The sequence below is a fragment of the Papaver somniferum genome, chromosome 3, assembly GCF_003573695.1.
Source record: "Papaver somniferum cultivar HN1 chromosome 3, ASM357369v1, whole genome shotgun sequence".
Classification (NCBI taxonomy): domain Eukaryota; kingdom Viridiplantae; phylum Streptophyta; class Magnoliopsida; order Ranunculales; family Papaveraceae; genus Papaver; species Papaver somniferum.
In genome coordinates, this window is record NC_039360.1 from 46,178,282 (window position 1) to 46,192,445 (window position 14,164).

The 14,164-nt window shown below is 38.1% G+C and overlaps 1 protein-coding gene across 1 annotated transcript; it reads left to right on the forward strand.

Moving 5' to 3' along the window:
• Positions 1-3,932: 3,932 nt before the first annotated feature.
• Positions 3,933-8,866, forward strand: LOC113356057 (uncharacterized protein At4g06598-like). Its single transcript, XM_026599070.1, has 5 exons — positions 3,933-4,073; positions 5,649-6,391; positions 6,933-7,008; positions 7,101-7,227; positions 8,093-8,866. The coding sequence occupies exons 2-5, from the start codon at positions 5,664-5,666 to the stop codon at positions 8,287-8,289; spliced, it is 1,128 nt and encodes a 375-aa protein (XP_026454855.1). The 5' UTR covers positions 3,933-4,073; positions 5,649-5,663; the 3' UTR covers positions 8,290-8,866.
• Positions 8,867-14,164: the final 5,298 nt, after the last annotated feature.

Sequence of the window (14,164 nt, forward strand, 5' to 3'; positions counted from 1 at the left end):
TCCGCGAACTGTCGGAAGTTCTCGACCGAGAATTTCTGCTGGATTTTCCAAAACTCGTTTGTGTGCTTAGTCCGCGAACCCAGTCCGCGAACTGGAGGAAGTTCTCTTTCCGAGAATTTCTGTTGAGTTTGGAAAACTCAACCGATTAACTTAAGTCTGCGAACTTGTTTGTGAACTTAAGAGGTTATGATTTAAAGATGTGCTCTGAACATGAAACATTAAATTACTAAGGAATGCTTTATGCAAACCGTGGCTATAATGTTCACGAGCCGATTCAATCGAATCGAATCATCTTTGTTTCAATTGTGTCTTGTGTAGTTACAAGTTTTGAACCAGCATACAAGTACACGTTTGGGCATGGTTTTCACGAACCCATTAAACGTATACCCAAGTGTGTGTGACAAGCTAAGTTTTCGATATAACGGTTGAGAAATATTAGCTTGAATCTCAGGTTTTCATCTAACGGTGAATAAGGATTGCTTTGTAACTAAGGCAAAACCCTGATTTGAAGGCTATATAAATGAGATATCTAGCATTGGGCAAAACTAATCCCCACACGTCTGTGTGATACTAGTGCGCTCGCTAGAGTCGATTCTCCTTTAACCTTTGGTTTTCTTCTCTAAAACCAGGTTAACGACTTAAAGAATTCATTGGGATTGTGAAGCCAGACCGATACTACTTTATCGTAGTTGTGTGATCTTATCTTGCATCTTCTATCGTACGAGTACAATCGATTGATTGGCTTGAGATCGTGAGAGTTCTCCGATAAGCAAGATAAAGAAGTCACAAACATCTTTGTCTCACTGTTTGTGATTCCTCGACAAACCGCATGTGTAGTCAGGAAGGATTGTAGAGAGGTGATTGATTAATCTAGGTTGTTCTTCGGGAATATAAGACCGGATTATCAATTGGTTCATGTTCACCTTGATTTTATATCTTAAGACAGAATAAAACCTAGGGTTTATCTGTGGGAGACAGATTTATCCTTCGATAGACTTTTTTGTGTGAGACAGATCTGTTTATCATCAAGTCTGTGATTTTGGGTTACAACAACTCTTGGTTGTGGGTGAAATCATCTAAGTGCATCAAGTGCGTAGTATCCTGCTGGGATCAAAGACGTAGGAGTACAACTGTACCTTGGATCGGTGGGAGACTGATTGGGGTTCAACTATAGTTCAGTCTGAAGTTAGCTTGTAGTAGTCTAGTGTCTGTAGCGTCTTAATACAGTGTGTATTCAATCTGGACTAGGTCCCGGGGTTTTTCTGCATTTGCGGTTTCCTCGTTAACAAAATTTCTGGTGTCTGTGTTATGTCTTCTGCATTATATTTTATATAATTGAAATAATACAGGTTGTGCGTTAAGATCATCAACTTCTCTAATCCAACCTTTGGTTGTTGATTGTAGTTGATTGATCCTTGGACATTGGTCTTTGGTACCGTCCAAGTTATCTCTCTTTGATAAAGAGCCGCAAATTTCTATTTGCTTGAGTAAAGATCAAATCGAGAGATTGAGATAATAACTCCTTGAGATACTTTTTATCTAGATTGATTCTGACTGTCTAGTTGATTCTCTAGCAAAGTATTTCGGAGTTAGTCCATACAGATTGCTAAGCGAAATATTGGGTGGTGTTGTTAGACCCTCACTTTTTCAAATTTGATGAAGGAGCATCTAGAGACGAGCAATAGGGTAACCTGGCGTCCACCACCAGATAGTCAATGGACTTAATATAGATATCCAAGCTTAGGAAAAGGATGGAATAGAAAATGGTCGAGCATATGCCAAAATCAGCTGAAGAATACCAGGAGCAGGTACTTGTGAGTGCGCCTATCAAAGATGGTCGCGGAATATCTGGCCAGTGCGCTAGGTTCATGTGATGGTGAGTGCGCCTGCATATCAGATACTACACCCGTATCAATGACAGGGGACTGTTTGGACATGTGAAACTCTAAGGGGCGATAAAATTTATTAAGGATCTGGTAGTATGACTGCCGAATAGCTTTGACGTCTAGAAGAAGAACATGCACGAAGGAGTTGGTCAGTGCATCAGGTCCTTGACGAGGTTAGTGCACCAGGTCCATGACAAGGTGAGTGATAAGGACATTGAATTTGATGAAGGAGCATCTAGAGACGAGCAACAGGGTAACTTGGCGTTTAACCAGATAGTCATGGAACTTAATGTAGATATCACAAGCTCGGAAAAGGATGGAATAAGAGATGATCGAGCATACGCCAAAAGCAGCTGAAGAATGCGCTTGGAGTAGGTACTGGTAAATACACCTATCAAAGATGGTCGAGGAATAGCTGATCAGGACGTTAGGTTCAGGTGATGATGAGTGTGTCTGCATATTGGGGACTATAACCTTATCAACGACAAGGAACTGTTTGAACATGGGAAACTTAAATGGGTGATAAAATTTAGTAAGGACTTGGTAGTGTGACTGCTGGATAGCCTTGGCGAGATGAGTGATGAGGTCCATGACAAGATGAGAGGTCCATGACGATATGAGTGATGAGGTCCATGACAAGATGAGAGTTCCATGACGAGATGAGTGATGAGGTCCACGACGAAAATGAGAGGTCCATGACGAGATGAGTGATGAGGTCCATGACAAGATGAGAGGTCCATGAAGAGATGAGTGATGAGGTCCATGACAAGATGAGAGTTCCATGACAAGATGAGTGATGAGGTCCTCGACAAGGTGAGGGATAAAGTCCATGACATAAACATTGAATTTGATAAAGGAGCGGCTAAGGATGAGTAGCGGATCAAAAGGAGATGCCTGCACCCAGGAGCAGGTCATGGCGTCGGGTCCTTGACGAGATGGATGAGACAGGTCCATGACATAGATGTTAAACTTGATACAGTGGCCTAGGGACGAGCGGTAAGGCAGAGGGGTGCCTACACCAAAGAGCTGATCAGTGTCCCTGCTTGAGAAAGATTGATGGGTGCGTCTGGGAGATTGATAAGATGAGGAAAGAGAAGGGACATGAAGGAAGAGTGTATGGTACAAATGTAGGGAAAGATACAACCATTAAGTGCGACTAAGAATTGGAGATGGTGCCTACCAGACAACGACACACGTCAACAACGGTGGGTCCCAGGCAAGGCTGCCTAGAATCCGTTAGGTAGGTGCTAAAAGAAATGTATCGTCAACAGGAACGATGTACACAGAGCAACATACATGAATATTTGGAAAGTCAACATCGTACACATGTACAATGTCGAGCAACCCAAGGAAATTTTGGGAAGCTATAAATACCCCCTCAAGAGAGAAATTTAGATTCATTCATTACTTTTCCATTTCTATATAAGTTATAGTAGTGTTCTACTTTATGGATGAATTACTCTCTAATTATTTTTGTATAACTTAGAGGTGGATCCTCTTGAATTTATACCATATTTACGGCCATCAAGATTGTCTCAGTGATAACAGAATCTGCAGTTGTAATTCCAAATTTGGCACTGATTCAGTGACCATTATCCCTCCCGATCCAAAAGTCTGATGTTCCCAGAATCCCCGAGGGAGTGCACATATTAGACTCCAAATGAGAATAGCTCCCGGTTCGTTAAATCGGTATAACTAATTTCTTTTCCTCACCTACACTAACCAATAAAAATACACGTGTGTACGCCAGCTTGTATATATTCCTCGAGTTTGGTAGAACTCACAAATTACCAGCTGTAAGAAGCCAGTTGGCAAAAGTACATCAGTGAATGAGCTGTCTTCCTCGAGAAACTCACAGTAAAAAACACCATATGACATGGCACACATTCATCCACGTTGGAAAATAGATACTTTCTTCTATCTCTCTACATCTCGTCATCCAATCATCAAATTCTCGTATAACATTCGAATATCTCGTGATAATTTACAGAATGTTTTGTCGTTTTCAATTGGTTTAACCTTTCCAACCCCATTCTCTCTACAATACCTCGCTGTCTCTGTCTACTCTCCCCCACCAACTCCTCTTCTCTCTCTTAGGGTTTACTATACTACTCTTTTGAGACAAGACCAAGACCAAACAAGAAGCAGGAGAAAAAAAGCATTTACAGTATCATCATAATCAAAGGGGTACTTACATTTTGTTCAATCTAACAGTAATTTGTATTAAATTCTCTGTTTTCTGTTTATAATTTTTGAAATTTGGGCCTTTTTTGCGGTTGGGTAATTCTTGAATTTTGTTTTTGTATTTATGGGGTTCGAGAATTTGGTATTCAAGTTTGTTAATCAAGTTGTTGATTCTTCAAAGTTTTAATCTTTTCTTGAAAATGAGTTCTTTAAATATTTTTTGTTTAAATTAAGCTTCTGAATTAATAGTGATAATTGAGTTATTAAGGGGAATTAGAGGTTGATATTGAGGGGAATCTGATGGAATTGGTGAAATCCAGTAGGAATAAGTACTGTTCTATTGAAAATTTTGTTCGGGGGCTGTTAGATGTATTAGTAGATCAAAGTTTGGCATTAGCTTGTTTCGTAGTACGGGAATATTGTTTATGTGAACTTTAGCTGAAGAGATGAACTTCTGTTCAAGTATCTGAATGTCCAGTACATTGCTTATCAATGTTCACTTTGTAATACGGTTCATGTCTTTACGATCTTAATCATAATTTATCTTGGTTGTTTGGCACCGGGCTTATTATCATTGACCAAGAATTAGTTAATTCTTAGGAAGAGGAACTGTTTTTTGTTTTTGTATGTTAAATACTAACCAGCTAGTTGATTTTAAACTGGGTATCCATTCGTCGGGTAGTGCGTGCGTATACATGATGGTTTTTGTAAGTGAAGAAGGTGTTATTATTGACCCTGTGTGTTGAGAAAGCATTGCATCCTACATAGATACAATTTTGTTTTTATTCTGATTAGATATGTAGAAATTGGTAAAGGTCACCTCAACGGTCAGCAGGAAACAAAACTTTTTAGTGAGTATGTTGCAGGTATCCCCAACACATTGTAGGGAAGTATGCTTCCAACATGCCGAGATTTTAGGGACTAAAAGCCCTGTTTTATGTTCATCTCTCCGAGTACATGCAGCATGTTTGCTTGATTTGTTGTTTCATTGAAGGCTTACAAGTTTTAGATATGCAGTTTAAAGTGCTGGTTTTTTTTATTTGATTGGAAGAAATTTATTCGACAATTAGGATCATCCAGTCGGAAGAACTTTCTTTTATTAGAGCTCTATTCTTGGTCCACTACCTAGAAATTTGTCTAACATGTTCGCCTTATGCTCCTTCTACGGAAAACCAAGATGGGTAATTACATAATGTCATTAAGCGGGTTGGTTTTAATGAAATGAGCTATAAGTTATGATACTCGAGTGGTGCATTCCAAAAGCTAGTGCCACGAAGTTGACTTGAAGCTGACCTGATACAAGCCCGTGTATGAGGTTGAAATTCAATATAAGCTAGCAGTTAGCTAGCAGCTTGTTCCAAGTCTTAAACCAAAGCTGTATTATTTTTCTCATACTACTGGTCACTTGCCTTTTCAGTTTATCCTTTACTTTTGTGTTTTTTGGTCAACCTGATTATCTTTTAAAAGTAGGATTAGTGGAATTATATTAGAAGCCCAAAGAATGGTGTGCGCTTGTTGGTAATATTTGTTACGGGTTAGTGATTCTTTTTGTTCTGTCTCTCTGTTTTGGACGTGCAGGGTTATATATATGCTATGGAGAACCCAAAAGCATCACCGAGCTTCAGAAGTTTGCCTTATGCCTCGAAACAGTCACTTCGTCCTCCTAAAAGTCCATTCCCAAGCATTTCCCCAGCGTATGTTGATTATGGATCTACTCCTGCAATAGGATCTAAAGGACTTCCAAAACCGAAAGATGGATATAGGAGTCACCAGCGTACTACCTCTGAGAGCTTCCTTGTAGAGGAACAACCTTCCTGGCTTGATGAACTTCTTGATGAGCCTGCTACACCTGTGAGAAGAGGAGGTCACAGGCGCGCATCAAGTGATTCTTTTGCATATTTTGATGCTGCTGCTGCTGCTTCAAGCTTAGATAGATTTATTCAGGATGAATATAAGTCGAGAAATAGTTCCACATTATCTTCATGGGGATCTCAAGGATTTGATCAGTATAAAGATGCACAGAATAATTCTTTCTATCAGGGCCCAAATTCTTTTGGAAGAAAGACAAATAGAGCTTGGGAGTCGCCTCCGAATACTCTGACCTACCCCAAAGGTGTTCCACTTGCAAGGGATAATTTCAGACTTCAAAGCTCAGGATCAATAGGTTTTTCACAAGAAATAGATGGGATTCCACCTGCTTCTTTTGATAAGCTAGATCAGGATCAGTCTAATTCAGTTAATGTTGATGGTTCTTCTGAAATTAGAGACTCCACTTATGCTAAGCCATCTGCATCAGACTCGGATCCAAAACGTGCTAAACAGTATGCTATGCTGAACCCTTTCCCTTGTGATTTTTTTTTCCCCTGAATATCTTCATTAGTTAAGTATATTTGGTATTCTACTTCGTAATCAGCAACTCAATGATCTCAATCAGTCATGCTGATTTTACTCTATATGATTGTATATTGTTATATCTAACTATCAGTTTCTGTAAACTGTGGGGTTTTGAGGTATCTAAGCTATAACTTACTAGTTATAGGCCACCATAAGCATTTTACTCCAGAACAATATTCTTTATTAGGTTTTGTGATTTTACTAAATGGCTATTTGGGTACAATTATATGGTTTGTTTCCACTAGAATCTTCTAATTTATAAACTTCAGCTTATGAATCGATATTTTAGTTGCAGAGGTTAGAGGGACAGTTTGTAGCATAAAAGAAATGTAAAATTTGGTGGTAAAAGATTAAAGTTAAATCTGGAATTATTAAGTGCTCTGTGATATTTTTCGCTGAAGCTTTGAAACGTTCTTCTTTTAGCATACAATTAACTGTATCTGTAATTTATTCTCTTTTGAAATGCAGGCAATTTGCACAGCGTTCACGGGTACGAAAACTTCAATACATTGCCGAGCTGGAAAGAAATGTTCAAGCTTTACAGGCAAGTCCACACTGAAGCTGGAGATTGTGTTCAGACGAAGAAATGATTTTCATATCCTTCGTGTTATCTTTAATTCAAATGTTGTTTTGCAGGCAGAAGGATCAGAAGTTTCATCGGAGATTAAATTTTTGGACCAGCAGCACCTTATATTGACAATGGAGAACAAAGCCTTGAAGCAACGGTTGGACACTTTAGCCCAGGAGCAACTCATTAAGTATTGTAAGTAACCAAAATGTAACTGGTTGGAGTTTTGATTTGAAAGAGAATAGATCTAATGAAGTCTTATCATGCCATGTGCTCTTTCCATCAGTTTCTTTACTTAGGCTTATTTCCTTCTTTTTTTTGGCTACTCCGTCCGTTATCTTAAAAATAAAAGACAGCTGCTGTTGCGTAGAAATTTATACATGTTAGCGACGGATAGTTACCAATACTCTGGCACACTTGTGTAGTTGTGCGATATGAATTAAATTAGAATATTATGGAAATAGATTAATATAGAATCACATTATTTAAGTTAGTTGGAATAAGTTGAACTTAGTACATATATATTTAATGGCTTGTCGATCTTTGTATGACTGAATAGTTTAGCCTAAAATACTGATGCAAAAAAATTTCAAATTAGGATCTCCATGCTTACAGAATAATACAATGTCTGGTCTTTACAACTTTCATTTTAAATCGGATTTCAATAACCATGCATATTGAAATTTTATTCTGATATTTATGATTGTAGAATCTTTTTTAGCTAAGGGTCCGGTTACCTCTATACCATGTTTTATAAATTCTATGTAAATCAATCTTAATGGTCCTGATACCCTACAACTCGCTGTTTTACCCACCTAGTGCCGTTTAACCAAATTGAACTGTTGAGGAATTGAATCCATTGGTAAAACACTGGGGAAAATCCTTGATGGAGATCATCTTCCTTAAAGTTCAAGAGTTTCTTGGCCACACGCAATAGCTGGGGCACTTGGAATTATAGGAATTCGTTACATAATTTTATGAGCGGGGATCATAGAAGACTCTATATATCTCTGTTTTTTATTTTCAAGTGAGACTAAATATTTGGTGGTGGTATGTATAGTGGAGCAGGAGGTGTTAGAGAGAGAGATTGCGAGGCTTCGAGCATTGTATCAGCAACAACAGATGCCAACTCCACCCTCTTCTACTCTTCGACGTACCAATAGTAGAGACCTAGAGTTGCAATTTGCAAATCTTGGTCTAAAGCACAGGGAAGCCAGTTCGGGCCAAGATCATGTTAGTGGTCAACTGCGCATCTAAATCTTAGATTAGTAAGCTCTGTGACATATTTTGTTTCGCACCCCTGCAAGTTGGTGTATGTAGAAGTGTGGCATTTTCTTGAAGTGCGAAGCGACCAAGTAGTACCCTCTGATTCTTGTCATCCGCAACTGAGGTGATTTATCTCTTGATCCGCCCCCTCATTATGTTCGAAATATCTCTCATGCGCACCTGGAGGTCATTGCTGGAGAAGTTTTTCTTCCTAGCTGGTGACTCATTTGAGGTGATTACTGATTAGTTTTGATGTGTATTTTCCCTCTTTCTTTCTTTCTTTCTCTCCGTCTCGCTCTCTTTCTCTTCGTCTATTTGTAAAGAGAAGTGATTCTAATGCTTAAATTCAGTAGCTCTCATTTTAATTCATGTGCTCCAATTGGGCTTTGTAATCAAGTTTAGTTGCCATGAACTGCTTTGACGCCAACGATATTGGAGTTCTTTTTTCTCTTTTCTTTTTATCCCGGAGACGGGCAGAGGGTTCTGATTAATGTACACCTAGACAGTGTAATTTGTAAAGTGAGTGTATTGATTGAGAATGAACCCTTACTGAGATTAGTTCATACCAGTTGCGTCTGTGTAATCGAAGGATGTTTGCCTATTACTTGCTAGACATCTGATACCTGCCGGCACCTTCTCTCTGAAGCTTGAAAGCTTTTAGTCTTTTTTGTACAGTTGGTTATTAAAAGATCAGCACATTGAAGAAGATTCATGAACTTCATCAACCAGCACCTATTGTAAGTTGTAACCTGCACCTGCAGCTTATCAAACACAACTGCACATCAAGTTTTCCAAAGTTTGGCTCTGCACCAAATTTTAATCCAGTTTCTGAGGTTAACATGGTTTTCCAAAGTTTGGGTCTGACACCAATTTTAAATCCAGCACGAACGGGGACAGGTATTGGTGTAGATACCATCATTAGGAAAGAGCAGAAGATTGTTTGAAAAAGAGATAAAATTCAATCGAAATTAGGGTTTTTATTCCATCGGAATTGGGGTTTCAAGTTAGAACATACACAGTTAAACATTTTTATCAGGAAAGAATTAGGGATAAAAACTGTCAATTTCATTAGATGTATCACATTAGAACACACAGCTAAAAATACCAAAATTACAACACAGAGATCCTAAAATCCTGAAAACCTTCAAGGCATTTACACAGAAATGGATAAAAGGTCCTTTTTTTCAAGCACGTTCATCCCTGATCCTACGAGCAAGTTGAATATCCTTAGGCATAATGGTAACCTAGTGTTCAAATGAAACAGATCCGTCAGTCTCGGTTATAGACGAACCTAGTGTTCAAATGAAACAGATCAATACTGACATGTGTTATCCTGATGAATCTGACTCTGTTGCTCAAGAGGAAATAGCTAGAGAGAGTAAACTAATTCTAAATATTGTTATAATTCAAGCTGATAGATTCTAACAGTTAAAAAAACATGTCAACGTCCTTCTTGGTGTAGTAAAAGACTGTGGCTCCCATGAAAAGGCTTCTTATATGGAAAAACCTGAAGTTTGATGAACTCGTATCTTACTTGAGGCAAAACTTGAAAAGGATGCTTTAGAAATTGAACATCTCTTGAGTAATCTCTCCATTCAAGGATGTTCAGAAAAGTCTGTTATACCATCTATTTCTATCCAAACTGAAAGAGCTCCAGTTTCAGAAGTAATTTCAGATTCTCTTCCCACTCAAACTGGTGTGCAGGGGATTCACACATCAATTGGAAGAGAGAAATATCCAAACGATAATGTTAGGTCTGCAATATTTAATCACTTATGTGATCAGAAAGTGTGTCTCTTTTGTGAATCAAAAGGGCATAGAGTGCAAACAAGGAAACCCAAGTTGAAAAATAAATCGTTAATTCAACTTCAACGCACCTTAGATTTGATTATTAAAGGTGTAACTGACATTCGGATGTATAAACCAATTGGTTTTTGTACACGTCCTGTGTTTCCTACCAGTAAAGTCAGTTCAATGAGTTCCTCAAATGCACAAAAACAGAATAGATCCGTTGACAAATATCGTCCAAGAAGAACTCATGTTCTCCCTCCTGTCAGAAATGGAGATAATGATAACCCTGATGTGAAACTTCCATCAAGTGAAGAATGAAGATATGAGAAGATGGATGACAACCTTAAATTGATTATTGAAGGATATAAGGAAATCTTCAACAAGCTGACTGCTCCATCTAGACAACACTCATCAGGTAAGAATCCTCACTATGTGTCTTATTATGATGATAATAAGTTTTATGATAATTTTTCACATCATGACAGCCTTCCTCCAAAGTACATAAGGAAAAGATTTAACCAAGAACAATATTCATTTGATGAGCTAAAAGCTCATACTTGTGCCACTTAATCACAAGGTTGAAATCTCCCACACAAAAAAAACCCTGGTTGAGAGATATGCTCAGGTATACTTGTTGGCAATGGTTTTTTTGGTTTTTCAAGCTATTTTCTTATCGTCTTTAGCATGAGTATCTTTGCAAAAATGCTTGCACAAGTTTTTGTTTTGGTTAAACTTGGTGTTACTCTTGTACTTTAAAATTGCTTCTCTTATGAGACATTTTCTTTTGGATTCTTTTTGATCCCCCCATGTGCAAAGAGTTTTCTGCAAAGTCTCTTGGGTCAAGATTGATCTCGTACGGGCTACCCATGTGTTAGAGCATACCTTGGTCAACCTCGCATGCGTTGCTATATCAAGCATGTTTGTCAATGTTAGTGATCAAAACTATAAAGTCTTGATTCCTATCCTATTAGCTAAGTCTCGGACTAGGATAAGAAAAGTGTAATTGAGCTCAAGGACTTCATGGTGATTCAACGACAACGACGAATATCTACACCAAGGAACCGTGGAACTTCATCAACAAAAAGGTATGTGAAGACTTGAACTTATCTATCAATGGAAAGTCTATCTATTCTTCTCCTACTTCTTATGAGACAAAAGTCGTATGCTATATAGACTAGATCATATACACTTGATATTTCGAGCTGAGTATTCATTTCTTATATTTTACTCAAAATCATGTGTTGGTAAAGCATTTCGCCTTGAACAGGTTTATCTTCACCTAGTGACGAAAGTCATGAAAGTTTCAATCACTTTGGAAATTGCTCTGACGAGAAAGGTATGTTGTTCTTCACGACTGAATATCGCCCTTTGAGAATGTTTCAATGATTGAAATTAGAGTTTAGATTATATAACCATGTATTTCTTGAATCGAAGTTTTCGAACTTTGTTGATCAAGAGAAATCGGTAGGATTGTGGAATTGGCTTGCCAAGTCCGCGAACCCAGTCCGCAGACTCAGTACGCGAACTGACGGAAGTTCTCGACCGAGAATTTCTACTGGGATTTCCAAAACTCGTTTGTATGCTAAGCCCGCGAACTCTGTCCGCGAACTGGCGGAAGTTCTCGACCCGAGAATTTCTGCTGAGTTTGGAAAACTCAACCGATTAACTTAAGTCCGCGAAATTGTTTGTGAACTTAAGAGGTTAAGATCTAAAGATGTGCTCTGAACATGAAACACTAATTATTAAGGAATCATTTATGCAAACCGTGGCTATAATGTTCATGAGCCGATTCTAATCGAATCGAATCATCTTTGCTTCAATTGTGTCTTTTGTAGTTACATAACATCTCATAGAAATTGAACAACTCTTAACTAGTTCATTTGAGTCAATTGAACTAGTTATGGTGAAGAAGAACATGATTAATATGAGATGCTCATATGGTTGACCTTTTGGGTTATCATGTTGAACCAACATACGTGTACTCGTTTGGGCATGGTTTTCTCAAACCCAGTAAACGTGTACCCAAGTGTGTGTGAAAAGCTATGTCTTTCGATCTAACGGTTGAGAGATATTGGCTTGAATCTAAATCAAGTTTTCATCTAACGGTGGATAGAGTTTGCTTTGTACCTAAGGCAAAACCCTGATTTGAAAGGCTATATATAGGAGACTTCTAGCTAGAGCAAAACTTAATCCCCACACGTATGTGTGCTACTAGTGCGCTCGCTAGAGTCGATCTCCATTAACTCTTGAGTTTCTTCTCTAAACTCGAGTTAACGGCTTAAAGACTTCATTGGGATTATGAAGCCATACTGATACTACTTTTATCGTAGTTGTGTGATCTGATCTTGCATCTTCTATCGTACGAGTACAATCGATTGATTGACTTGAGATCGTGAGAGTTCTCCGATAGGCAAGATAAAGAAGTCACAAACATCTTCGTCTCACTGTTTGTGATTCCTCGATAATCCGCTTGTGTAGTCAGGAAGGATTGTAGAGAGGTGATTGATTAATCTAGGCTGTTCTTCGGGAATATAAGTTTGGATTATCAATTTGTTCATGTTACCTTGATTTTATATCTAAAGACGGAACAAAACCCAGGGTTTATCTGTGGGAGACATATTTATCCTTTCGATAGACTTTTCTGTGTGAGACAGATTCGTTTATTATCAAGTCTGTGATTTTGGGTTGCAGCAACTCTTAGTTGTGGGTGAGATCAGTTAAGGGAATCAAGTACGCAGTGTCCTGCTGGGATCAGAGGCGTAGGAGTACAACTGTACCTTGTAGCAGTGGGAGATTAGTAGGGGTTCAACTATAGATCAGTCTGAAGTTAGTTTGCAGTAGGCTAGTGTCTGTAGCGGCTTAATACAGTGTGTATTCAATCTGGACTACGTCCCGAGGTTTTCCTGCATTTGCGGTTTCCTCGTTAATAAAACTTCTGGTGTATGTGTTATTTCTTTTCCGCATTATATTTTATATAATAGAAATAATACAGGTTGTGTGTTCGTGATCATCAATTGGAAATCCAACCTTTGGTTGTTGATTGATATTGATTGATCCTTGGGCATTGGTCTTTGGTACCGTCCAAGTTATTCCTTGTTTTTTATAAAGACTCGCTATTGATTGTAATTGCAGGAAATCCTACACTACACCCCTCATACGATTTCATTATTGATCAACTCATTTTTAGGTTTATATTCTTAATTTTATTGATTAACTTTTGAATGTTCTTACAAGAAAGATAAAGAAGTCAAGAATGATCTCTGCTTTGAATTTTCTCTCTCCTATGTACTTGTTTCTTACTCAAAAAAGATCTCTATTTCTTTACAACTCGAATGACTATTTATAAGGAAATACATAGTGGATGATAGCTAATATGTCCTTTATTTTCGGATATGGTTGGCGACATTCTCGCAACCTTACAGATGTTAATTTCACAAACTCTCTAATCTTCGCAAGACTATCACATCTTTCTCGTGACCTTAGATGACGTCATTTATTCTATCATTTCTGAAACTGTTCTGCGACGCTGTTTTGCTGTGTCATTGATAACTTCGCTGAAACATTGTCATTGCGAAATTCTGATCCTACATCTTGCCTCTTCTCATATCTTCTCTGCAAAGTAGAGAATGATGTGAGAAATGCCGCAGCTTCTTATCTTTTCATATTCCACATTTATCACACGTACTCTCTCTTCCATTTATTTCTTGACACGTCTTCTGTAACCGCTACTTTTCAACCGCCCACGTCTCTTCGTCTTAATGGTGTTTATTTCTTCGAGTAAAAAATCTTCTTTATATACTCTTCTTACCCCCTTTTTCCACTTTCTTTTTACTTCCTCTTCTATTTTTATTCTCTCATCTCTGCAACTCTGTTATTCTTCTGCAAATTCTGCTGCTGTAATTTTTTCTTCCTTCAATCCTTTTACTTTCCATACATTCCCATACTCTATATTCAAACATGACTCCGAGTGGTCATAGATATGAGAATAATTTACAAGATGTCCAAAAAGATCTTGCTGATAAAGGTTTCACACTCTCCACCATTCCTGGTGAGAATGCCAAATCAATTATTTCTG